The 25,908-nt window shown below is 38.0% G+C and overlaps 1 protein-coding gene across 2 annotated transcripts in view; it reads right to left on the reverse strand.

Moving 5' to 3' along the window:
- Window positions 1-25,908, reverse strand: part of DLG2 (discs large MAGUK scaffold protein 2) — a 1,017,318-nt gene that overhangs the window by 198,812 nt on the left and 792,598 nt on the right. For both annotated transcript variants that reach the window (XM_075050147.1, XM_075050146.1), the window contains one exon: window positions 14,193-14,295. In XM_075050147.1, the coding sequence (XP_074906248.1) occupies window positions 14,193-14,295 (103 nt within the window). The remainder of the gene's footprint in view (window positions 1-14,192; window positions 14,296-25,908) is intronic.

Below are 25,908 nucleotides of genomic sequence, written 5' to 3' on the forward strand. Positions count from 1 at the left end.
AGAGCCTCCGAGAGCCAGGCTCACCCCTTCTACCCAGGGGACGAGGGACACGGAGCCCTCCTGCGAAGCCGGAGGCAGCTCCCTGCGGGGCTGTCCAAGGCTCTGGCACAGGCAAAACAGGCAGAGGGGTTTTGTGACCCTTTCCTTCTGCAGCCCTAGCCCGCTGCCTGCTCCTTCCATGCTTTAACCCCGCCTTATTTACATGGCCCGGTGTTAAAATTTGTCATTCGTGTTAGTGTTTCGCTAGGGCTAACTATACAAGTGGTTATGCTATTATTTTCCCTGGAAATAGGAATAGAAAATTGAACACCGCATTCTTTCCTATGCAGAGTTTGAAATCTAGACTATCAAACAACCCAAATCCTATTACCTTTCTGAATAAATTTACCTACTTTTTTATTTTTTAATGCTATCTACCACTTCCTTGGTGCTAGCCATTAATTATTTGGGAGTTTTATAGCTTCCTTTGAGCTCATATTTGGTTTTCCAGCCATTATATTTTTAATTTCACAGACAGAATTTTAATACACTGCCTACTGCAGCCATAAATCACTTAATGTGTTAGAAAGCAGATTGCTCAGTAATTGCCATTTTATTTACTATACTGATGCAAGCAATTTAAATATGATTGAGTTTTCAAACTTAGAAACAATGCAAAGAGACTTAGGAGAGAATGCAGTGTAAGTGTAAACAGCAATCAGCAGTCATTGTTTTCACTTGCATTGGAATTAATGTTTAAAAACAGTACTAGGACAAGTTTATGAACCACTTGTAACTCAATGGCTGCTATTAAGGTCTCAATATCAACTGCTCATCTCACCTCACTGTTTTCCAGATCTAGAAGTGCTAAAGGAGACAATAGGCTGTCCCTCAGATGTGGTAAGAGGAGCTGAGAAACATGTTGTGCTATTTTTCAGTCACTTTTGGCTAAGCCAGAAATATATTGAGAGATTTCAAAGGCAAAATCTCTCCTTAGTAGAAGACTAGAGATTCCTGGTAGACTGTCATAGGGAATCTACCTAATTGACAATGCAATACTCTTTAATTTCTTCACAGAAGTTAAAATTCTATTGTAAGAACCAGAGCAATTACACCAGTGGTAAACATTGACTTTTCTAGTAGAAGTTTTTTATCAGTCTCTTACCATAAGACCCATCTTAACAGACAGCACAGTATCACATCTGGACCTTTATTCACACAGAAGAGAAGTATCAACCATTCTGTTTCTGCTTTTGGACCCAGATTTGGACAGCTTAAAGCTTCCCTGTGCCTAGCCTTTCCTATTGAGTGTCCTGGCATCTTCAAAGAGATGATATTAAACATAATAATAATAGTTGCCGTATTGGTAGGCACATTGGGTTTAAGCCATCTGAATGTGGGCTTCTAGCATAACATCCTCGTGCAGTGAATGTTATGTGACTTTCAGGGCAGAAAGGCGCTACCAGCAGTTTTCACTCCGAGAAGGACTTAGTAACATCAGCAAAGCCACATCTTGTGTACATGGAAAGGAGTATATATACATATAAATAAATATATCAATTGTTTATTTTATTTTTAAATAATACTTTTTTTTTTACCTTATGGTCAAGTCTAACACTTGTAGTATTGTTTACCTTCTCGCACCCTCAGATTTTCCCATACCTCTCTAAGACACCTACAGACTCGTTTTGAAACATCACAGAAAGGTCTCCAACAGGAGCATGACCAAAAATTAAATGCAACTTAAAGGGCATAAACTCAGCTTCTGTCATAATGGCAGGAATCTGTACCCCTTTTTCAGAAGAGCAAGTTTACCAGAACTGGTTTCTCTCCCTTACTTCTCCTAAAATGGTTGCATTTTTGGCCCTCAACCAAAAATATTCTCATTTGGAAAATTGTTCTGTCGCGCTCCTACACTTCTGCTCTACTCTCAGGGCCAAGAAATGAGGCAACTTATGAGCTTCTGTCTGCGGGATATCCTGGGAGAAGTGACCACAATCTGAGGAGCAGAAAGTGTGGAGATGAGGTACCCAACCTGTATAAATCATAAAAGTACCACAAAAGCACTTTCAAATAGAAATAATTTGGACTTTTTCTGAATTCCTGTGATTTTGAAATTTGGCAGATGAAAATTCCCATGGAAACCAGGTGGATTTGTGAAAAAGTCCATTTAGTAAAACTCCATAAATTTCCACTATGAAAGGACTTAAACAGAAAACAGATGATCACACTTCTAATTGCTTTGAAAACAGCTTGGAGGTGAAGCCCAGGCTCCAGGCAGGCCTGCCCCTAGCCACATGCTGGACTGCAGTTACTTTAGCCCAGAACCAATGGTGCTTCATTCCCAGTACTTTAAGCTCATTTCATACAGTCCCTTATAAGAAATAATTGATGCAATTTTATCTCTTTTAATCAAAATAAAATATTTATGGGGAATGCAAAAACAAGACAGAATAAGGCAGTTGCTGTGCTCAAGATACTCAGCATTTTCCTTTGCAGCAGATATTTCCATCATGCTGCAGATACTTCTCCTCTATTTGGGTTATTTTATGACAATGCAAAATGTATAAAGTTTGTGAGTAATGACATTAATTTATGAATTCTTTATTCCAAGGCAGGTTGACTCCTAACATTGAAACTTACAGTTTCTGTACAATAATTAGCACTTATGTTGTTCTCCATACTTTCAAAACACAATTACTGGCTAATCCATAATACACTTTTCTGATCCTTAAGGGTGGCTGTGTTGGTTAATAAAATAATCAGAAGAGAGTTATACAAAGTCAAGGAGAGAATCAGTACCCACTGATTGTCAGAACTCCAGTGTTCTCTTTCCCAACACCATCATCTGTTTGTTACACTTTGCTTTTGAATTTTTGTAAGCACAGACTGCATAATTTTACATTTTTGCTGAATCCAACCCAAGAATGATAAGAATGTGAACTCTCTTCTGGTAGTAAATACTTACTATAGGCTTACAAACAACTGGGAAGGATTACTAGCAACCCATCATAAAGAAGATACTTACCTTACACTGAGTTGTCTTCCTTTATAAAGGGGCTGGATTTCTAAGATAGATGCAAATTTCAGAGCATCTAGCAGAGATGCAGGGCATATAATTTCAGGAAAAAATAATGCAGCTACATTACTCTTGGGACACAAGCTAGACTACCTGTGTGTTACCCTCCAAGCCATGTAGGCAGATCACCCTTATTCAGACCTAGCTTTGATAATTTATATCAGAGGCTGCTCGAATGGTTAGGTGGTGGGAATCTCCACACAAAATTTTGCACAAACACACAGATACATGTGTAACACAATGGAGGTTTAAAAGAAGAGTACTCAAAAGTATGGACGCACATCCGCAGAAAAAAAAAACAACCACAAACTTACAACCACCACTGAAGCACCCAGCTGTACAACAAACTTTCAACGCTCACTTCACAAATGAAATCACAGAAAAGTCAGAGTATCAGGTTCTTGCAGCTCTCTCCTCTGTCCCCCTTTCACACTCAGTCCCCATTGCCACATGCCTGTCTCTGCAAGTCAGGGATAACCAGCAAAATCCCCACTGAGGGCTACTTTGCAGACCCATTTTCATATAATTTTTGTTTGGTTTGGTGCCCAGACTGGTGCAAAAGCAAACTAAGCAAATCAGTTCTTGGCAATCAGTCTCAGTCATCCCCTCCGCATGCTCCCACACGTGCTGTCCATGCTTGGCACAAGAGGGAAGGAAGACTCAGACACGGCACTGCAAACGCACGAGGACTCTGATGTGCTAAACTGCTATATACATATATATGGAAACTTGTTACACATCACTAGTAACACAGAACAGCAAAGAAAGACTTTTAGCAAGGTTTGTAAAGTTCTGGTAGGGATGGACCCCACTATCCACAAGGCAAGACCTGCCCCGATCTATATGGTGTAGTTTATGACCACATAAAGATATCCCCAAATGCTGAGTAGCAAGATTTGCAAAAGCAGCTGATGAGTTTGACATCAGTTTTGGGGGCCCAGTGTAGACAAACATAAGGATCCAGAATTACTGGGGGTGGAGGGGAGGAACGGGACTCAGACAAAAAAACAGCAACAAAAACTCCTACTGAGTTTCTCCAAAAAAAAAGAAAAATTCTTGTCTAGGAGGCATATGCACTAAACTGAAGCTAAAGTAAGCCAACTTACTCTTAACATGTTTGTTACACATTTCTTTATGTATTTAGGCACCAAACAGCACTGAAGCAACAATTAAACTTAACATTTATGAATGTTGTTCAAAGTTTGTAAAATCTGAATTTTCTGCGTAATTCTGAGCTATTCTGTGTAAACCTTTTAAAAGCAAATACACAATATGCTAAGTGTTAAAAATAGAAATTATTGCTTGGGTTAGTCTCACATGCTTCCCTTGCAGACTGCAAAGGGAATTAGAAAGTCACTAGAAAGTACTTCAAGATGTCCAGTAACAAACTTTCTAGAACAGGTGACTAATGCCAGACTTCTAAGGCCATGTTTAAGCTACAAAATTCAATTAAACTGAATTTTAAGAGAAGTGATCCTTCACATAATTCAGCTGTGCAGCAGATCAGGATATTTCTATTTCAAAGTTTAACTTTGAGCACCTGGCTTAGAAAATATTAATTATAATATCTTTGAAACCATCTCCAACCCTGAAACCCAGGGGAAAAAATTACTTGTATTCAATAGATATTAGAGCTTCTAAAAGAAGATGGATTCTCAGGGTAAAATACATATAAATTTTTACTTTATAGATAAATGATGTTATATCTTTAAAGGCTTCTTCACTGAACTATGGTTAATATTTAATTTTTTTAAAAAAATATTCCATTTACTTCAGCTTTCACCTAAGTCTCTAATGTAGCCATTATATGGGAACCCATACAGGTGAAAGAGGCTAAAATCAAAGCTACTATGATTCTTCAGTGCATTCATCTGTCATGTAAAAGGTTTTCTTACTCAAAATTAATATTAAGCAGAGGGTGTTTTTTGAAGCTGACATGACATATGACATTCTTTCAATGATTCTGCAGTTAATTAAGTATTTTCAATGAGTCTGCAGTTAAGTACTGAGATTGAAAATGAAGTCTAAATCTTATTCTTATTTCTCTTGTCAACTGCCAGGTTAACAGTCATGAAAAAGAAAGTAACGTAAGAAAGAATGACGTAGATCAAGCTCATGGAAAAAGGGGAATTTATTGTAGAAGTATTTTCAGAGGCATTGAATTGACTTGCTGAAAAATAGTTCTAGCTCAGGCACAGCTTAGTGTGCGATTTGATACTGTATAACTTCTTACTTATCCTTCACACGCACTTACAATCTAAGAACGTGTGGCATATGACAGCTGTGAAGAAATCTACTGCAGGCATCCCATGCAGCTCTTAAAATCTCGCCCTGTGGATCCCAAATTCCAGTTTCCAATGGCTGCGTGTGCATCTGTGTGTTTGTGAGCGTGCATAAAAGTCTACTCAGTAGCATTTCTGTTCTTCCTAATAATGACATGATCACCTAGCATTTAAGTGCACCCCAAAGCAGTATTTATACTTTCACTAAATATCCCTTATGTCACCACTCTCAGCAAGCAGAGATCGGAGTTAGGAAGGCACACAGAGCAGGGTCACTACTCACGGTTGTAAGCTAAATCCTTTAAAAAGCTGTGCCTGCAAGTGCAGCGCTTTGGAACACCTGAGAGTAGACCTTCCCTTTACCTCTTTATCCCTCTCTATTTAAATAGTGCATGCTTTATTTTTTATTTCTCACACTCTGCCATCATTCTCACCTGTGGGTAATAAATTCAAATCAACCAATCAATTTACCTAAAATTCAACTTACAAGTAAATAATTATCTTTAAATCTTTTATCTTGCCTTGAAACTCTTGATTTTTACATTTTTCTACTGGAATCACAACTTTAAGTTGTCTGTGATTTTTCCCATTTTTTCTCCCTCCGTCAAAGTAACGATTGTACTAACTTGCCTCAAGAATTATTGCTGAGAGAAAGTGTTGTCTAGTGACTAAACCAAAGGCATAGGGCTCAAAGGGTTTATTTCTGGCTTCATTAGCAGTTTACCTGGTGAGCTGGAGAAAGCAACTTCATCTGTCTGCACAGTGCTTTACCAGTAGCTGCTCCCAGGGACACCAGAAGAGGTTCATTCAACCAGCCTTAGCTTTGTCCCTCCAGCCAAAGTTAGTCATAGAAGTTCCCTCTGTAGCTAGTGAGAAGAGACTCAGCTCATCCAAAAAGGCTGAACGAGCTCAGAGGGCTTATGTCTCTCCACCAAGAGACCTTGGGCAACCAGCTTAGCCAATGGCCCCATTTAATAAAAAAAAAAAAAATAAAAAAAAAAATTACTTTTTAGTTTTTATTTGGGTAGCTCTGTAATATCACTAAAAACAATCCCTGTATGTGTCAAGAACTATAAACTTTAAAAATAAGAATTATGAAAGGTCTTGTTTTCTGAAAAAGCTGTCATGTCTGGGGAAAAACCACAGGTGAAACAGATTTCAGTTTAGTGAAATCTAAAACAGGGAAGAAAAGTGGGAAGAATTTGCAGCCCATACTTAACAGTTAAATTAGCAGCTGCAAATGCAACAGCTGTTGCAAAAATAAAATCAATCCTTTATTTGTATCCCCAATAAGACTTATTATTGATTACCTTAACAAAACAGTAAAAAGAGAAAATTACTAAACTTTAATTAATAAATTGGCAAAGCAAAGCAATTAATAATCTCCAGCATGAGGATTTAACAGATACACTTCTTTCTGTGTATATATCAATATAATTAAGCAGAGAAGGCTGTATATGAACAGCAAAAACCTAAACAGGACGTGCATTATAACTGAAGCTGGAAGAAAGAATTACAGAAACAAACTCCACATAACTTCATGTCATCACATTTAAAATGAAAACAAGAAAAGACAGGTTTTAAAAGGAAATCATGTTTTCCCTGCACAATTTCCTACAGTCGACATTGACAACTTTAGGGAAGCATGTACTATTTAAGGAAATTTAAAGCCTGTTGATAGAAACAAGAGCTAAATATGACTGAATTACAAAATAAGTACTTAAACTGAAACATTTATGAAAATGGGAATTGAGAAAGCTCAGGAGTCTGTAAGGAAACAGCAAATACAATCTAGGAGACTGGGATGACTACATTAAACACAAACGAATCTGCACAATACATTAGAAAAATATATCAAAGCCAAAACTTGTTTCATGCATAGTGAGTGCTGGCTATTTTAGACAAAGAAAAAAAAAAAATTAGAAATCCACTTTTTATAAAATATTCAATGTTGGACGAGTTACACTGTGTAACTCTACTGGGAATGTGATCTTTAAATTTAACAGAGGAATTAAAATATAACCTTTTGTGTCTTAGGAGAATCCTACAAAGGCTTGACTTTAAAAGGACATTTGTAATCCCTAGTGCTTCTTCAGCTGTGGCATCTGAAGAGCCCCAGAAATATCTGTCCGTGCTGGGGCAATGCTCATGTACACAGGCAGAGTCACTTAGGGACTAGAGTTAATCTGCAGTAGAGTGGAAGCCGTAGTGAGGACAGCTCAGGCAAACAGAAAGGAAATGCTGTGATAAGAGAAAATAATTTGAAAGTGGATCAGGAGATTTTTAAACTGTCCTTTTCATTTTAAACATGGTTTGTTGTTTTTTTTTTTGACTTGAGGTAAAGATAGTGTGAAGCTTAAAATGAAATTATAAAGTTGAAGACTTTGCTCTAACAATGTAAAATTAAAAGCAGTATATTCTAAATAGTATGCAGCAACTAGAGGCACAAAAGCTATACCTAAGGTAAGGATCTTACATGGCCAGACAAGTAGGGTACTACCTTGGCAACTGCTGCATTTGTCCTAAGGGTACCAAAGTCATAGAAAAGAAAGAAAAACAGCAAATACCAATCAACTTAGTGAACTTCTGCACCTCCGTTGAAGCAAAACGCGTTTACAGTTATTAGAAGCAAGAGAACTAGTTTTGACAGCATCATCTGCGACCTGGCTAACCTCTCTTCAGTGGGCACTTCATGGGCAAGCAAGGGTGGCATGGGCCTCACATTTAATCAGCTAGAGAAAACAATTCACTGTTCTGTAACTTAGTAAAAAAACTTCATCAGTAAATAAGGAAACAGTAGAGTTGCAGATGCCACTGTATAAAGAGGGGTAAAAAAAAAAGAGAAAAGAAAAAAAATCTGTCTTTGCTATTGCTATCTGAATGAGACTGCAGTCCTTGTCTCCTACATAGCAGAACTTTGGTGCATTACCAACTATTTAATACATTAGGGTCTGAAATAAAAACTTTGCTGGTTTTAGAACAACGCATCTTCTCTGGTGGTGTTAACTAAAAAAAGAAGGCTCTAATACAAGGAAAAAAACAATATCCTACCATAACGTCAAGCTTTCTTGTTTATATCACTCCTTCCTTCTCAGTTTTCCTAACTTAAAAACACACACCAAACTTCTCAACAAGATTCACTCACTGAACTTCAGCAGGACAATCTATGACATACCTTTAAACTGGTTTTTGCTTTTATTAATCTTTCCGGTGGTGATATTTTCCAGCTGAGGACAAGGAGAGGATTTTTCAACCCCCTCTGGTCGGTAGGACAGTGTTCAGTGCAAGTATCACCACGTGCTTGTCCTGTTCTTTCTTCTCTCCCTACACTGTTTGTCACTGTTGGAAACAGGTTCTTCAGCAAGCGGGCCTTTGGTCGGATCCAGCTTAGCCATTCCCAGATTATGGTATATTATTTAATACACATGCATGAAATATAACCTTAATATCTTGCATTCTTTGGCAATCGGATACAGTGGCTTCCAGATGAAAGCCAACTGCTGTAATGCAACTTTATCCAAGTAATCAAGCTACACTGATTTTCAACAGCTGGGAAAAGGGGCCTTTAACACGAGTATTCACATTTCAAAGTATAGAAGTGACCTAGACAAAGATGAATAAATAGAAAATATATGGGAAGAATAAATAATTCTATCTACCTTACTCCTGCAGCATCTGGAAAGGTTAAACATCTGAATCAAGAATATATGTGACTGTTGTACCAGAACAGGAGACAAGTGTTTGTACTTTGAGGCAGGAACAGAGGATGAAATGAGGGAAAAAGCTAAAAAGTACCCATGACTGTTCAGGAAGAGACTTGTAAAAGTAATCCCTGGATTTTTACTCTGATATTTTAAAAAGGGCAGATCTCACGCATTAGTAGGTCAGACGAACGTGTAAGACAAGGAATACACTTTCGTAAGAGCTGATGCTGCTTATGAAAGTTGGGTCAGTTACAATGCACTATGCGAGCCTCCCAGGTTCAGGAAGAGAAGAACTAAAAAGTGAATTTAGTACCATAGCTGCCGTGAGACGCTTATAACTGTAGGTGCAGCTCTGCAATAATTAACTTAGCTAATGTCTGCAAAGAAAGGCACTGCCTATCAGAGTATCTCTCTGTCTGATATCTAACTAAAACTCAGCTACCCCCCGCACAGCAGGCGCCGAGCGCAGAGTCACCGAGCGAGCAGCTAACGGCTAATTCAAAACGTTATAGAGCAGAAATTCTCCCACTGTAGCAACTTTTTGACCTCTTCATTGTCAGCTGGTCTAATCAAACTGTAATCAATGAATGTTTTCCCCATATGCAAGCTGTTAAGAAAGCAAGTTAATTGGCTCGCTTGAAAGATTTAAAGCACAGGAAACTTCTGAGTGGTTTAACAGTTTTCCAGGGACTGTTGTGAGGGAATAGCTGCAGAGACACTGCAATGCAGCACGACGCAGCTTGCAGACCACTGACACTGAAGCTTTTGCAAAAATCTTAGGGCTAAGTTCTACCCCATCACACTGCCACAGGGGACAGGAACGTGACCATTTGAGAGTAAAATGCGCAATAAAGATGTTTAGCAGCTTCATTAGGAGTCCAGTATTCTTTCTATCCCCACTCCCACGCTGTCTCTTTCAGGACAAACTGTCACTATTTCAACCAAAGTTCACTTTCCTTTGAAAATGTATTTCAGTTTCACTGACAACATGTGTTTTTTTTTTTTTTAACTCCTTCCATACTGGGCTGTAGTTTAGAGCTCTTGCCATGAAAATCAAAATATGTCCTGCATAAAAACCTGGAAGTGTACAAAGTCTTTTTCTGTGTGGTATATATTCCCATTTTAATTTCTAATAAATTGTTTAATAAGGACACACTGTTCTGCCCTAAGATTATTTTCCAGGCTCAGGTTTTTATTTTGCAGAAGAGAAGGGCCTACTCACTAGGTCCATATTTGTACAAGGGTTTAAAAGAGATCTGAGAGTTGCTAAGCTGGAAGGAGAGTTAAAATGCTTCCAAGAATATTAAAAATTGGAGAGCAAAGCTAAACGTAAGTGATCGGTTCCTCTTCTAATTTTGTTCTAAGTAGCTCTTGGTCCTTAAATTCTCTTTAATTCCATTTCAGCCATGTGCAGAAGGTGTGAGCTGCATGAATATAGGACGTCATCTATCTGAAACCTGCAGGATGGCCAGGGTACTTTGAATACATGCCTAAACCTCCGTATGAACTACATCCACAATGATTGTTAGAGATCGTGATGCTTAACATTACTTGACCTCCATTTACACAATACATGTGTACATAAGATACAGTACACAGGTTATTTTCAGTTTTTAAAATAAAAGTAAGGAATGACTCAAAAAGGCTAGAGCTATGGCTGCTGTTCCTGAAGCTGTAAAAATATACTCTTACTGTTGAGCTCTGATTTTTTTATCTCTATAATTTGTTTTCCTCTTGCTCCTAATAATCTTTCCATATTTTTGTTCACAGAATTTGCATTTCTGTTTGGACTCTCATACCTCTTTTTTTTTCTCTTTTATTTCTCAGAGAGATGAGGGGAATAAAGACGGTGACTACATATGAGGAAAACAGGGACTGAAGAGCAGAAGAGCTGAGGAGTTGTTCTTTATTCTTCATACTATCCCTTGTATTTCCATTCAGCTCCTTCTTATGAAATCACTGCTTGTATTTTCCATTATCCCTTTGTTCACTGTATCTGTGGTCTTTTACAGAATTTTCTCCTGTTTCCAAGACCATTTCCATCTGAGGGACAGGCAGTGTGGTTCAGATAAGCACCATCACCAACCACAGGTTTGGCAGCATTCAAAAATTTCTGTGATGCTATTCTATTTTATCTGAGCTAATCTCTGCATTTGTTCATTCCAGACAGGATGAGAAAACAAAGTGCCATAATATCAAGAGGAAAACCTATTCAAGTTGATGGCAAGCACTAGATTTTTTTGCAGGAGTTGCCATTCTCACGAGATTTGCTGCCAAGTCTATACAGATAAATGTGAAGGGAGTTCATACGAGGCCTAGATGAACTTTTGACTGAAACAAGGAAAGGGAAATTTAAACTCTGAAAGCTGTTTCTATAGTATTCACCTCATTTTCTTCCCACAGCAAAGTATATTATTTGGTTTTGGAGACATTGCCAAGATGAGTGTGCTGTAAGCTTTTCTTTTCTGCATAAAAACTAAATTATTGGAACATAAGCTTTTTCTACTAACATTTTTAATTGCTAATCATCAGCTGGCTTATAGTATTGACTGGTACTTATATCATCATCGCTTAATACCTGAAATATCAATAGGTAAAGGTTTCATTGAATGTTTTTGTTTGCAACAACATCTAAAGGCTTAATAAGCTGGAAAAGATTTTTAAAAAGGTACTGGTTAACATTTCCAGTAGCTGTTCTTGGATCTCCCCCAAAAAACTGAATTTGTAGTAACAACATCTCAGAGCTTCCAGTATGAAAATGGAAAAATCAAGCTACAAGCCTACTTCACTTACGTACTTTACTAGTTTTGGAAGCATTTTAAAGCAAGGAGCCCCTGAGGGAAGCGCAGCTGTACATTTTTAAGACTGTATTTTATGACTATGTTCCAATATATGCATCAAGATAAGATATGGTAAATAAGAGGGCAGGTATAAATTACAGAGAAAGGATAAAAAGAGTTGTGCAGGATCTTCAGAATAAAACAAATATTTATGCTGGTGTGTGCTGGTCTTTCTGTGTGGCCTGTAAATCCTTAAATAGTTCTCTATGAAGGTTCTTTAAACAGCTGTTTTAAAACTGTTTCATCTTTCTTTGCTGTTAGGGATTTTAAAGAAAGAAAATACTTCATTTCACACCTGTATTCACACAGTCTGCATTAACCAGCATCTCAGATTAAAATGAAATACTTCAGCAGTAAGACAACACATGCTGGACAACTACTGAATACTCTCACTACCTTAAAAGATTCAATCATTTCCTATAAAAAGGCTAACTTTTGGGCCCTCTTCTTCACCAGCTCCACCCTCTTCAGTGTGTTCTGAACTATTTGGGTGAAACAGAAAAGTGGCTGTGCTTCACTGACAAGAAGTCACGCAGTTGGGACTAGTCTGCCCTCAACAGGGTTTCTGGTGAATGGAGAAACATTGTAGGAAAAATGGATTAAATATGCAATATAATACTTCATGGATTTCATCAGTATCATTTGAATTGCATGTTCACCAAAACTGAATTTGACATAGTACAGAGCTGGTAAAATGTAGGGGGAAAGTATGTCAACTAAAAGGTGAAATACAATAGGAAAAAATCTGTCAAGAGATGCATTTTTTGTGTATTAACAGTGGCATAGAATGACTCTGAAATGCCAGTGATTGCTACAAGTACTCAGACACCACGGTGATAATTGCAGTATAAAATTGCCAGACAGCAAACAAGACTGCCAGAACTAATGGGAACATGCTTTTATTCAGAATCCAGTGCGCATAGCTATCTGTAATGGAATTGCTTTTTAATACTTTTTCTTTGAAATAACTCTGATTATTACTTAAGCATTTTTATATTAATATGTTCCATTTATTTAACTAAAGATAGACACTGGCAATTTCATTTGCTCTCATCTGCCCATTCCTTAGTATGGCCTAATGTATTCTGTTGGGTGACTCAAGTGCAGATAAACCAATAAATCGATGCATGATACCGCATCTGAAGCACAATTGTAAGTTTGACTAAAATACCAGCTGTTTTTCTGTTTGTGTGCTATCATCAGGATCCAGAGAAACAAAAGAAGGTATCATGCTGCATAAATTCTGGGAGTACTAATTCATGTCCCCAGTGTCTCTGAAAAAACTGACTGGCTGAACCTGGTATTAGAGCTGTTCTGTTTCACCTGAGACCCACACGTGTCCCAGGCTGGGCACAATCAAGCAGAATCAACGTGAGTTGACAGGTCATAGCTGGACTTGGGAATTGAGCTAGAACTGTTTACTGAAAACTGATAAAACAGTGCCAGCAAGTCTTCACAGAGACCTGTAGTTGCTGAACTCACCTGGAAGAGTTCCAAAGTAACAACTACTGTGGAAGAAAACCACCTTTAGTTCCTATCTGAAAGTAATATTCCTTTCATGAATTCCTTGAGAGCCTCCGATAGTCATTTGGGTCATAGCTCATGGATAATGAGAAAGATTTCTGCTACTTAACTCTGGACTCATAAAATCAACCAATGCCTACTTCTTCCCACTGAAACTAGCTTAAACTCTGGAAAGCTAAATATTAGACACCAAAAGCTGGATGAGATACATCCCACCTTAAGTGTCTTATATTTTGCTGAATTTCCTGTTGATGCTTTTATATAGAAAGCTGTCATTTTCTCTAGTAAGTACTTGTTATCTGGGTTTAATTGCCCTAGAGGTACAAGGACACCATCATCCAAAAGTAATAACGGGAAGCTCTATGCATTTGGCAAGAAGCCTTTATCTTTGTTTAATTCTGATCTGACTGTCTGAAGCAACTTCAGATCTTCCTGGTGCTTCCGTTCATTCTTATCTTTTGCACTATCTCTATGAGGAGAATAGAAAAGAACGTAAAATGAGCAATAACGAAAATAAAATGATTAACTAAGTGTTGATTACTGTCTTCTTATATGCACATTTAAAGACAGTTCTTATAGTCGTGTAAAATACTACTAAAAGCAAAGTCTGTGACAAAAATACAGCCATTTCCTTGGGATAGAATTGCCACTTGAATTTTCCTTCCAGATGACTTCTGATGATAGCTGGGAAAAGCACTATCTACAGCAGCCTCATCCTGTTAAATGGGTGGCTTTAAAGCACTTATCTTTTACCATATGTCTTTAAGTTTATTATTTTGCTTACCCTCCGGCTGGTATTGTGCTATGATTGTTACCGTCTGCCCTGCTCCTTTTAGCGCAGCTGCAGCCTGCTCGTGGGTAGCACCTCGAAGATCAATACCGTTCACCTACAGAAGGAATGCAAACAACAACAGATCTGAGTAGTTTAACATTAGACAGAAAGACAGAGTTGGGTTGGGTTTTTTTTTGAAATATCTGATGGATGTAAAGGTCAGGTTGCCCAGATGCAAAAGTGAAAGTACAAAATCAAAAAGGCTGAGAGGAAGTTACCGTGAGGATCTGCACTAATACTGCACACCACAGTTTGCCTAGGCTTATCCATGTGTATCCTCTGACCACTACTTTTTGGGGTTTCCTGCTCTACTGAGTTTACATTTTTAGTAGTATCTTCATCAATCAATATCATTTAATATATAAGGTTCAAAAGATAAATTTTCTTTGGTGCTCGAAGGTCACTATAGAATACTGCAAGCAAGGAAACTGCTCCTTCAGCCAGACCATGCAAGCCCGATCTGTAGCATCAGGGAAACCTGGAGATATGTAAAGCTCCTCTAACAAAAACTGCTGGTTGGAGAACTTCCAGAGCAGAAACCCCAATCTACCATTTTCTTTTCCTGCAACCCTTCCTCCTATCGCCTAGAAATACCCCTGTATCATGCACGTGACAGCAATGGAGTTCCTCAGATACAGCTTCACCACCTCCGGCTGTTCCACATTAATAGATCTTTCCATGGGGTTCCTCTTACTTAATAATTTTTTGCTGCATAAGCAGTGGAAGTGGAAAAGAGTAGAACAAAGTAGGGAATCCACCCCTAAAACTCAGGGGCAGTTGCAGAACTCTTTTGATTTGTATTTGTGATGTCAAATGTTTTGTCAGCAGCATCCCAAGAAGAGAGAGAATTCGTATATAGAATTATTAACTGCTCCAGTAACTTGAACCTTGCTTTCCAGTGGGAGTGTTACTGTCTGGCTATACTGAAGTGTGTGAGATTTCTTTTATTTGTTTGTTTATATATTTATCTGTCTTTCCTTTTCACTTCCACAGGTTTCCACTCCACAATGTTTCAGTGAAGAACAGGAAACTTCTGACATGTAAACAACCTCAGCAGGACAGAAATCCATTTCTGATTGCTCCAGAAAAGAAAAGAAAAAAGAAAGGAAATAAAGAGCAGGGGGAGGAAAGAGAACAATGCCATAGATTTCACAGGCACGCCAAAACACAAGCCCCAAATTCTCAGCAACAGCAACTATTTGTATTTATTTTTATCAAGTACTATCACAAGATGGCTAAGCACATATTGAAAATATGGATTTTATTTCATTTAAATTTTATCAACTATTTAAGGCTTACAGAAATAAATTTAATTCCATAGAACTTTACAAATAACAGCTACTGAGTCTGTTATGAATACATTTATTTTGATCAATTACATTTAGAAATTGTCCTATCTTAACTTGCTGTCTCTCACCAAATTTTAGAGATGTGATGTTTTGGGAACACCTTTAATTATTATTTATCATAGAATCATACAATCATAGAATGGTTTGGGTTGGAAGGGACCTTTAAAGGTCAAATAGTCCAACCCCCCTGCAATGAGCAGGGACATCTTCAACCACATCAAGTTGCCCTGAGCCCCGTCCAACCTGGCCTTGAATGTTTCCAGGGATGGGGCATCGACCACCTCTCTGGGCAACCTGTTTCACCACCCTCATTGTAAAAAATTTCTTGCTTATTTGCATGACAAAATCTAGTATTTACTAGAATGTGAACAGCATTTAGACTATTATTCTTAGAAAAACTAATTTGTGATAGCAATAATATAAAACCCAGGAGATCCCACAGTTTCTGATCCAGAAGACTGCATTATGCTGCAGAACTGTTGACTGTACACAGAAACATAATTGTCTAGTTGAGGTTTCAGGTTTCTGAAAATATAATTCCATAAGAATCAAAGTTTTCCCAGTTCAAGCTGTCTTTCCTCAATTAGTTTTTTTTTCTTTATGACAAGGAAGGAAAACCCACATTTTTTCCTAAACAACTCATCCTTTGTTCCATCAAAAAGTTTTTATGCTTCTCAATTTGATGATTGTTTAATATTTCTCCCCACCTTATTCACAAAAATCAGCTCTCCCCATTTCTAAAAAAAATTAGTCTGAATTTCAACTGTCTATATTATTTTAATATCATTTAAAACTACAGAAGATCTAGACTTTTGGAGAAGCATGATTTGTTGCAATCTTTCTATGTTATACAAAAATAATTACACCCTGGCTTATCTTTAGATTGAGGAAGCAAACAAGTAAATGTGGAACTAGCAGACCAGAAGAATATAACCTCTTCAAATCTTACCTTACCGATATCCCCATGCATACAAGACCTATTATATATTCACAATAATGATGTGAAAAAGGAAATGAATTATAAGTTACCTCACAGAAAAATAACTGATTTTTTTTTGTGTTTATGTGTCCATGTGTGCATTCAGCAGTGGAGAGTACAAATACTATCACCATGCTGGTAATGCCTGCTTCATCCATGCACATATCTTCAAGCCTTTGGGGCAGCATATGAAGGGCATAACAAGCAACATGGTACCAGACCACCATCACATTATGTGACTTCTTTGCAAGGAGAGGAATCTCAGCAGACTGGCAGGAGGATGACTGGCTGAGTATATACACGGGCAAAATATTTTAAGGAGTACTAAAGTAGCTTCTACAAGATAGAGACCTTGTAGTAGAAGTGTAGGCTGGAAGACTGCCATACCTAAAGAAACATCCAAAGGAAATGTCTGTGCCCGAACATAGTGCTTTATGAGAATAGGTATGGATGGATCCCCGTGTTGTTACAATCACACAGAAAATCTGAAGGTAAGCTGTGACAATAATTCAGTGCTCTGGTCCTGTATTAGTGTCTTTGGCTCACATACTTCAAAGCATTGTATGCTGATAGATACACTCTGAAAACTTCTACAACATTTTTGTCATCTGAAGTGCACAAAATTCATGCTGTTTTTACAATTTCTGTCTAGATTGTGTAAAGGGAAGCGAATATCTTTATTCACAAGTAATGCTCTAATGCTCCTGAAAAGAAATTCTGAGCATGGGGCAAATGTAAGATAATAAACTTCATAATTTGTCTAACACAAGAGTTCTCAGTTGTCCCATCTTCCTGTTTGAAAGCAATGGCTGTAAAAATGGCTGGTGGAAGCTTTCCAAAAAAATGAGCCAAAGATTCAAATGCTTTCATCAAGGTTGTGTACATAAACCTTAAGTTCGGTGGATGGGAAGACTAACATAGACCACTGGAAAAAACTCGCTGAAATTCAGTCTAGGAATATAGTATCTTAGAAGGCAATAATTAAGTGCATTCTAAAAGAACAAAGGAGAAAATCAGAGCTTTCAGTGCCATAAAATCTAATATATTTAAATGCACAACACTGCAAATACTTAAAGAGGAATATGATGTCAATTAGGACTTAGTTTGCAACCTCTATGGAGAATAGAAGCTTCCTGAAAGGAGCACAATTGAGACTACTGTTGTGGAAGAAAGAGGTGTTATGCCCTACTTTTACTCAGTGATGGTGTTGTGACAGTTGATGCTGCATTGCCATGGGCACAGATGTACCAGCACCACAACTACTCGTTAACTCAGCACTGTAGTCACAGCTTTGGTACTGTGGAGGTCCAAGCAGAATCCTTAAGTTTAGGCAGCACAGTGCCTATATCAAGCCATAAAGGAAACCTCAGCCTTGACTCAGTGCCTCTGAAGAAGATAATTTTGAACCAAGTCATCTTTCTTTTAGTAGAGAGCTTGGCTTTTATCTGTGTGTTTTTCCCTTTCATAACTGGAGTCCTTGAGAGAGTCCTGAGAAAGAAGCAATAGGATGAACTGAAGAAAAGCTTCAAGGAACATTCCTGAATTCCTCAGCTCCTGAGTTGGGGAGATGGATATGAATAATGTCACCCAGTCAGTATTAGAAGGTCCAGGAAAAAAAAAAAATTAGCAATTTTGTTTAGGCTTAAGCTTGAAGACTGTAGACTTTAGGAGAACACAAGCCTCTCTTAAGCAATACAGGAAAACATTGTGGTGGTCTCTAAGTCTGTTTGCATGTTATCTTGCTCATCAATACCTGACAGAATCTCACTGCAGAATAATAGGCCTTAAATTTAGAAAGGACTTATAACCTAGTCTGACTTTCTGAAGAACAAGAAGAGTAGATGCTAACTTGATTTCTGGGTATTATTTCCCAATATTTAAAAGCAAACATAATCAAGTCCCAAACCTTCTAGTTGAAAAACAGCATATTCATGTAGCAACATTAAATCTTGATGAAAGACACCATTAATTCACACATTTTAATCAAATTCTTACCCTCAGGCCAAAATGAACAAGAGTTTCTGAAAGGATAAAACAAATAATACTGTCTTGCCTCTTCCTCCAAAACAATGTCTTAATTATAACAATTGTGTGCAGTGATATTTTTCCCTGACATGATTTCACTGCAAATTGTTAAATCTGATTTCAGCTACTGCTTTCCATTAATTTCATGCAGTTTATGTAAGAATAATCAGTAAAAGAAATAAAATCCCCAGAAAAAGTTGCAAGTGAGTCCAGGAAAGTTTTATACATATCAGAGGTGTTTTGGTTTTTTTCCCCTATTAAATGGGCTGGCTTCCTTTAAGAAGTATTATATAATAAGCAAAGTAGCACTGCTGTTCTGAGCTTGACTGCACAATCCTGATGTTCTGGCCCAGAATGAACTTGACTGCACAATTTCTGATGCCTAACTCCAAAATGATTTTGACATAATGGAAATAAGAAGAGCCTCCAGCTTTTACAGATGTCTGTCTCTTCTGCACGCTGTAGCAAAAAGCACTTAGAAAGCTTACAAACAAAGAGAAGTACCGCTGTGGAAGATTATCGTTTAAAACTACAGACAAAACTAAACTGAGATGGAGTAAAAGATGCAACTATAGTTCACAGTAATTATAGTAATTGCCTTTGCGTTCATTGACTCAAGGTAAAGCATGATCTACTTCATTGAATAGTGAATCATAATCTAAAGGAAAAGTAAGATTTATATTTTGGGTCGATCAAACTCTTCTAAAACTGGAAGAGTTACATTCCCTTTAAAATATCTGAATAGCCCGTTTTAGCACAAATTGGTTCAATTCTGAACAGTGCCATTTAAAGACTTGCTACGGTCTGGTTGTCTTCTGTTAAGAGTGCTTAAGCATGATTCATATGTAGGTCATTCAAATAGAGGTTAGCAGAATAATCTGTTTTATATAGCCATTTATTTCTTTAAGCCACCTTATTTTGTGTTTGTACAGTCATTAAATGAACACTTGGAATGTCTTGTTGAATTGGAAAGGAAAGGAAAACCGCATCCCTTCTCTGGGGAGGAAACATACAGGATTTCTTTTCATTTCTTCTTTGAACTCTCACTGACATACTACAGTGCTTTTATACAGTAAATGGTGAAGAAAAGAATTTTTACCATGGATCAAACAAGACAGTGTATTTTTCAAGTTGTGGCTGAATCTTTTATTTGTTGAACTCATAAAATAAGGGCTTTTGGCATCTGAAAAAGCAAACAGAAGTCTGAATAAAGACAATTCTTTACAGTCAGAATTGCCATTGTTTGCATTAAGATACAAAGAACCCTATTTATCTGCCTTAACTTTGCACATCAGCTTAAGTATTCTCAAGCACCTTAACAAGAGGCGAGAGGAAAGCTGAGCCATGCTCTCCAGCAGTCCTGCTCAGTCACTAGAAATGGAATGTACAGCATCAGCCCTTAGGTGATGGAAGCACGGTCTTCCAGCAAGACAGGGAACATTGGAAGAAACACACATTAGGGATGATCTGCCCTGAACACAGCTGAGGAGGACTTTCCTCACAAGCAGGTGGCACAATCATTCTACACAACGGCCCCCACAACTCTGACGACTGATACAGTCCAGCAAAAAGTACAATAATTCCAAGAAACTCATGCATGTCGCCAAAGCACAGCTCTTGAGCAGCGGTCTTCTTCAGCTGAGACAGGCCATCTTTTTTTGCCAAGCGATGCCCACCCATCCATGCCAAGGCCCCGCAGAACATTGCGGGGGGTGTGGGTGGGCAGTGGACAGCTCTGGGACCCCCCCGCCCCCAGCAGGGCAGTGGGAAATGGTCGCCTGGGGGCAAAACCACCCGTACAGGAGCCATTCTGCCTTGTTAGTGAAGAAAAAGGTTAGACATAGAAGGAAAGGAGAAGTGCACTGGGGGAAGAGAGTCTTTGCTCTCCATTTTAGCTTCTGTTAAATTTTCAGGCTCACTTTATTGCTCTTCTCTCACTTCTCCTCATCTTTTCGGTGCCTACACTTGCTTCTGATCAGTTAAAACTGCTTAGTTCAGCACATAAAAGCACAGTGGTTGTCTCACCCTGAACTCCACTGAAAGCATAATACCATGTCATGTCTGCCCTTCTCCATGCCCAGCATCCTCCCTCTCTCTTTTTATGGGCCAGCAATTTCAATGACCTTTTCAATTTTCCTTCTCTTGCTCCCTTAGAGTTATAACTTTTGCCTCTAGTAAGCTGGTCTTTATGCTCTGATGAGCTGGGCATTCTAGAGGCAAATTCTTCTCTCTCTGGAAAACAAGAACCACTGTAGGGGCATGAGCTATATCATTTCATATGCCTTTTTTCTGCCGGGAAGTTTTAGGAGGCAGCTAAACCAGCTGAAAGAGGTATCAAAGCATTACATCTTTGAAGCAGGAAGAACACTAATATTGTGTTATTGACGAGGTGTCTTGCACACACTGCTTTTTACAGTAGGAACCAGCAAGCTTTATGACTCACCAGACCACATGAATCATTCCAAATGGTACCTGTTAAGCCTATAACCATAGTCAAAGACTTATTTTTTAATCCAAACTGTACAGAAATTCATCTGATAGAAGATCTGCTTCCCATGTGATTGTAGCTTTTGTGAATGATGCCAGATTGGCAAACTTTGAGACCGAAATAATTTCATTGAAGAGTTCACTGCAGAGACAACTTAAGAGTCATTTCCCCTCACTTCCATCAGAATTCCTCAAAACTTGTTTAAATTGGGTTTAAAATAAATGATAGCTTTTGAAAAGGACACATGGGCTTACTGAAGCCTGAATGGACAGGAAACTTATTTCATTCAGGTCACTAAATAGCTACCAGCTAGTTCTATTACCAACCTGGACTGGATGAGATCCAGCAACTATGAGGTGATCAATGGCATTTTGCCTCATTGCTAAATGGTAAAGTCTAGACAGAGGCACACATGTAGTCTTTTCGTATTAAGACAACTGGTATTACCAGTGAAAAATATCATATATGAGTACTGTGCTAGCTAATAACACAGGCCACTATTTATTAACTAATTTTAAAATAAATATAAAGATTGTTTTTCATTAATTTTATATGCAAAACACCATCCATCGAACACAATACTTAGTAAGAATATTCATTTATGTTAAAAGGGAGAGCTCATCATTAGCTCTTAAATTCAAACCTAGTAGCTGCTTTTTTACATTCCCTCCTCCTGCGTGGTGACTCAAACACACCCCCCCTTTTTTTTCCCACTGCGTAATCTTACGGATCTCACTATACTGTTATCTTTGCAAGCCTTCACACGTTCACTCTCCTTTGCAGTTTCTGCTATCTTCCTAGCCCAAATTGATAAAATATCAAACTGTCCCTCCTCCCTCCTACAGCTTTTACTTTACACATGACTGTTACTTCCATTCACTTTCCTGCCTTTCTGAAATAATCCTCTTTCTTCCTCTTTTCAGCACTTGGATTTTCCTATCTCCTGCTCTCATCCTGGGTCATTTAAGCATTCCCCTATTAGTAGCATTTATTCCATATACCTTCATTTCCACACAGCTCTAAAAGGTATTTTTCCTTCCAGTATATGGATATAGCTAAACTACCATTGATGAGTTTTGCTCATAATGCTGCAGGGTTCTTGTTTCACATTTGAATTTCAAAGGATGGTATAAGCAGAAGTAATTATTGCAGTTCTCCTGCTGCTGAAATGATGTAAAGGTTTCCATTTTAACAAGTGCCTTATAACTCAAAGATGATAAGAACTTAATTCCAGCTGAAGCCAATAAGCAATAGGTACTCAGGAACTGAAATAAAAAGGTAAAACAATTTTAGAGGCTGCTTAGAGACAGAAGGGCATTGGTGGTTTATCTGACCCCAAGCACTGAGTTAGCAGCAAATTCAAAAACTGGAATCCCTTGCCTTGATCTCTACTTGATAGATTATTCCATATTTCCAAATCCACAGAATACAGCAACATGGCCTGTGAGAGGTGAGGTGGCCATTGGCTTGTGTCATGGCAAATCTTTACTGAATTCAATCCAGTGACCGCGAGGCAATGTATCAGTGGTTGAACGGTAGCTTGTCTAACTGCAGTCTTCTAGATGAAGTAAGTGTTCAGTGCTCACATTTTTATATTGGAACTATCTGAAACACAACAGTCCTAGTTCGTTTGTGGCTCTACAGATTAGGATTATGTGACACAGACACTTCAAATAGATGATGCTCTATAGTCTCAAACAAAGCATGTTTTTTAAAAGCAATGGAAAGGAAATAGCCCTTGTATTCTGTTTTTGCTTTTGTTTTTGTCCTGGTGGCTTGCTTGTTCAGATAAAGGGCATATCTAGCCTGTTTTTTTCAAAAGGATCTCCAAAATCTCCTCCAACAAATTATTGCAGATATCCCTCAAATACCCTATTTAACAGATGGCTGATTTCTATTATTTTGCAGCTCGTGTCATATGATAATTTTTTTAATCACTCCGGAACCCAAAATTTACTGGTCAGTAGAGCAGAATGGTGCCTGGAGTCTAGTCTGTTTAAGTACAGGGCAAAAGTCCAGCCTGGGGCAAATCTCTGAATGAATAAAGCTCAGGGATATAGCCATTTTGTCCAGCGGTAGCAGTTTGGCTTTCAAATTTGTGGTTTTAGTTTTCCTTCATTGTGAGGCTGACAGTAAGGCTACACCGAGGGGTGTAAAGCTCACTCCCAATCTTCAATGTATTGGATGTGACATAATTCTGTTTGATGGTCTTAAAACAAAATTTGCTAAGTCAGAATGTCTGAACTGAATGTGAACTCCTCCTTAAAATATTAGGAGCTGAAGAGCAAACAATCTGGCATTAGATCATTTCTACTCATTGAGGCAATTGTAAAATGAATGTTTTAGAGGCAACTGATGATTTCATCACATCAAAAATACACAGCCTCTAGTCTAGGCCAATTTACTAGCTTTGCATGACACATAACTGACAGGTCTGATAGCTAACACTGCTTGGCAAAAAGAGACATACCTTATTCATGTGAATTGTTAGTATAATTTATTAAGTTCTGATCATGTGCTTGGAAATGTCAGAGTTAATTTAGGAAACAGTTACTGCATCAAGGCAATTGCAATATAAGTTATAGATTGCAGAAAGATGGAGGCGGGGGGAGAGAGTGAGAGAGAAATCCAGCTGGAAGACGGATTCCTAGATTAATAAAAGACAAAAGGGAGCTCTATAGTCACTGACATACACAGTATTCCAGCATACGCAGGTGGTAAATTTTTCCCCAGAAGCTCCATTAAGCTTGTATTTTAGAAAATCATCTATTTTATTCTGAAGTCCGAAGTGACAAGTCTACGAGCTTCTATGGCAATATAACCCAGTTATCCTGACTACAAAACAAGTGCATCATGTTTTGAGGCTGAATATGTCCAAGTTCAACTTCCAGCCATTAGATCATGTATATTTATTAACAACACTGAAAAACAGTTTGCTACCAGCTCTCTTCTCCAACAGTAAGTATTTCCAGATGGTAGTGTTTACAGTGACACAGTTCATACTTCATTAAAGTGAATTTTTATGGTCAAGGAGGATGCTAGGGCTTTCCTGACATAGGTTCTAAACTCTGAGGCTTCATGGAAAAAAAACAACCAACTTTTTTTTTTTTTTTTAATAAGCCATTTCTTTAAACATATAAAAGAGAGGGTTTTCAAAAGCATAAATTTGCATTTGCACCCAACTTCTGTTCATTGGGTGTCCAGTTGCCTTCTGTACCTCTAAAAATCCCCTCTTATACAGGGAAGTTGTATGGGTGATTCAGTTTTGTCATGTGAAATGTTTTTGAATCATCATGATGACAGCAAGTACTGGAGATGATGCCCGCATGTCTTGTAAAAGGTGAAACTGAGCTTATATAGAAAGGTGGAGCACTGTGCGCACAGATGATCTCATATAAACATAAACAGGCCGAGGACCTTTAGAGATCTCATGCCATTTATAACTCATCTTCAAATCCCCAAACTTCCCAATGTTATTGGCAACGTCTAAGCTTGCATTAACACACTGTTTGCCCCAGATCTCCCCATCAGACCCTGCTGTGACAGCATCTTTGCTTTTCTCTGTTTTTCTCTAGGTTTTTTGGAGCCTTGTGATCTGCCACTCTAAGAAGATGTTGACAGGCAGCTTACAGGGGCAGCAAGTTTGTGGTAAAATGAGATCTATTGCTTCTTCTCCAGCCCTGTGGCTGTTCTTTCAGGAAGAAAATTATACTTGGCAATTTATTATTGAAAAATTCATAGGGGCTATTACTCCTTCTGTTGTATTCTAACTATCTGCAAATACATTGATTATTTCTCCCCGAAATTTTCACTGAAAATTGGCCCGGCTTCTCTATATTCCCAAATATTCCTTGAGTTCTTGAATAAAACTCTGAATGGTCTGCATTGAATAGTTCATTAAGTATTTGAGAATTAATTTCAGCTGGTTTCTAAGTATCTCATTTGTTGAAGTTCTAATTTGGTTTTGCCTTAGTCCAATTTGACGAGTTATCTCTTTGATTCTTCATAACTGCCCTAACTGGATGATTATAGATCCTTTTTTAAAGCAGACAAAAGCAAAAATGCACTAAACATTTGAATTCTCTCGGTCTCAGTTCTAACTAGTCTTTCTTCCAACTGTTTAGGAAGCAAATTTATTGCTTGGTTTTCTATTCTCATCAAAAATTTTCTTGCTACCTTTTCTAATCCTTACAAGTTACCGTCCACTTTACATCTTGCCCTTCTGACTTTGTCCCAAAATTTTACCTAACATTTAAAAACTTTTAGGACTTAGGTTGTTATAACCACAGTAACTTGACTCAGCTCCCACTTTTTCAATGTTGATTACTTGAGTTTTGTATCATCAAAAGGCTCTCAAGTACCAAGGTTCATTTCTTACTACACTCACTATCTTTTCTTTTTTTACTCTGCTCTTAATACTTTTTTCTTAAAATAACAGCTACCACTTCTGAGTTAACTGCTACTTTAAAACTTGCTTCCTGCGTGATTTTCAACATCAGCTGTGAATGCACAGCGGACTGCTTTTGAAGTTCACGTTATTCTTCTGAACTTCCTCATTCCCCTCCAGCACAAAATCATAAACTTTGCCACTACGCTATTTGGTCACTCAAGGGCAAATTGTGTTTCATTCTCCCATTTTCAGGCCATTCTTCCTTCCCTGTCCGAACAAAATCTGGAATTATACTTGCTTTTTCCATATTGCCCACCAAAAAGATTGATGAATGTTTAGTCAGTTTAGATGGGATCTATTTCAATAAAGGAAAGTCATGCCAAATTGTCTATAATCAGTGAAAAGAAATAGAGACTTTTACAGCAAAATGGTCATCT

This window comes from Buteo buteo, chromosome 18 (genome assembly GCF_964188355.1).
Source record: "Buteo buteo chromosome 18, bButBut1.hap1.1, whole genome shotgun sequence".
Classification (NCBI taxonomy): domain Eukaryota; kingdom Metazoa; phylum Chordata; class Aves; order Accipitriformes; family Accipitridae; genus Buteo; species Buteo buteo.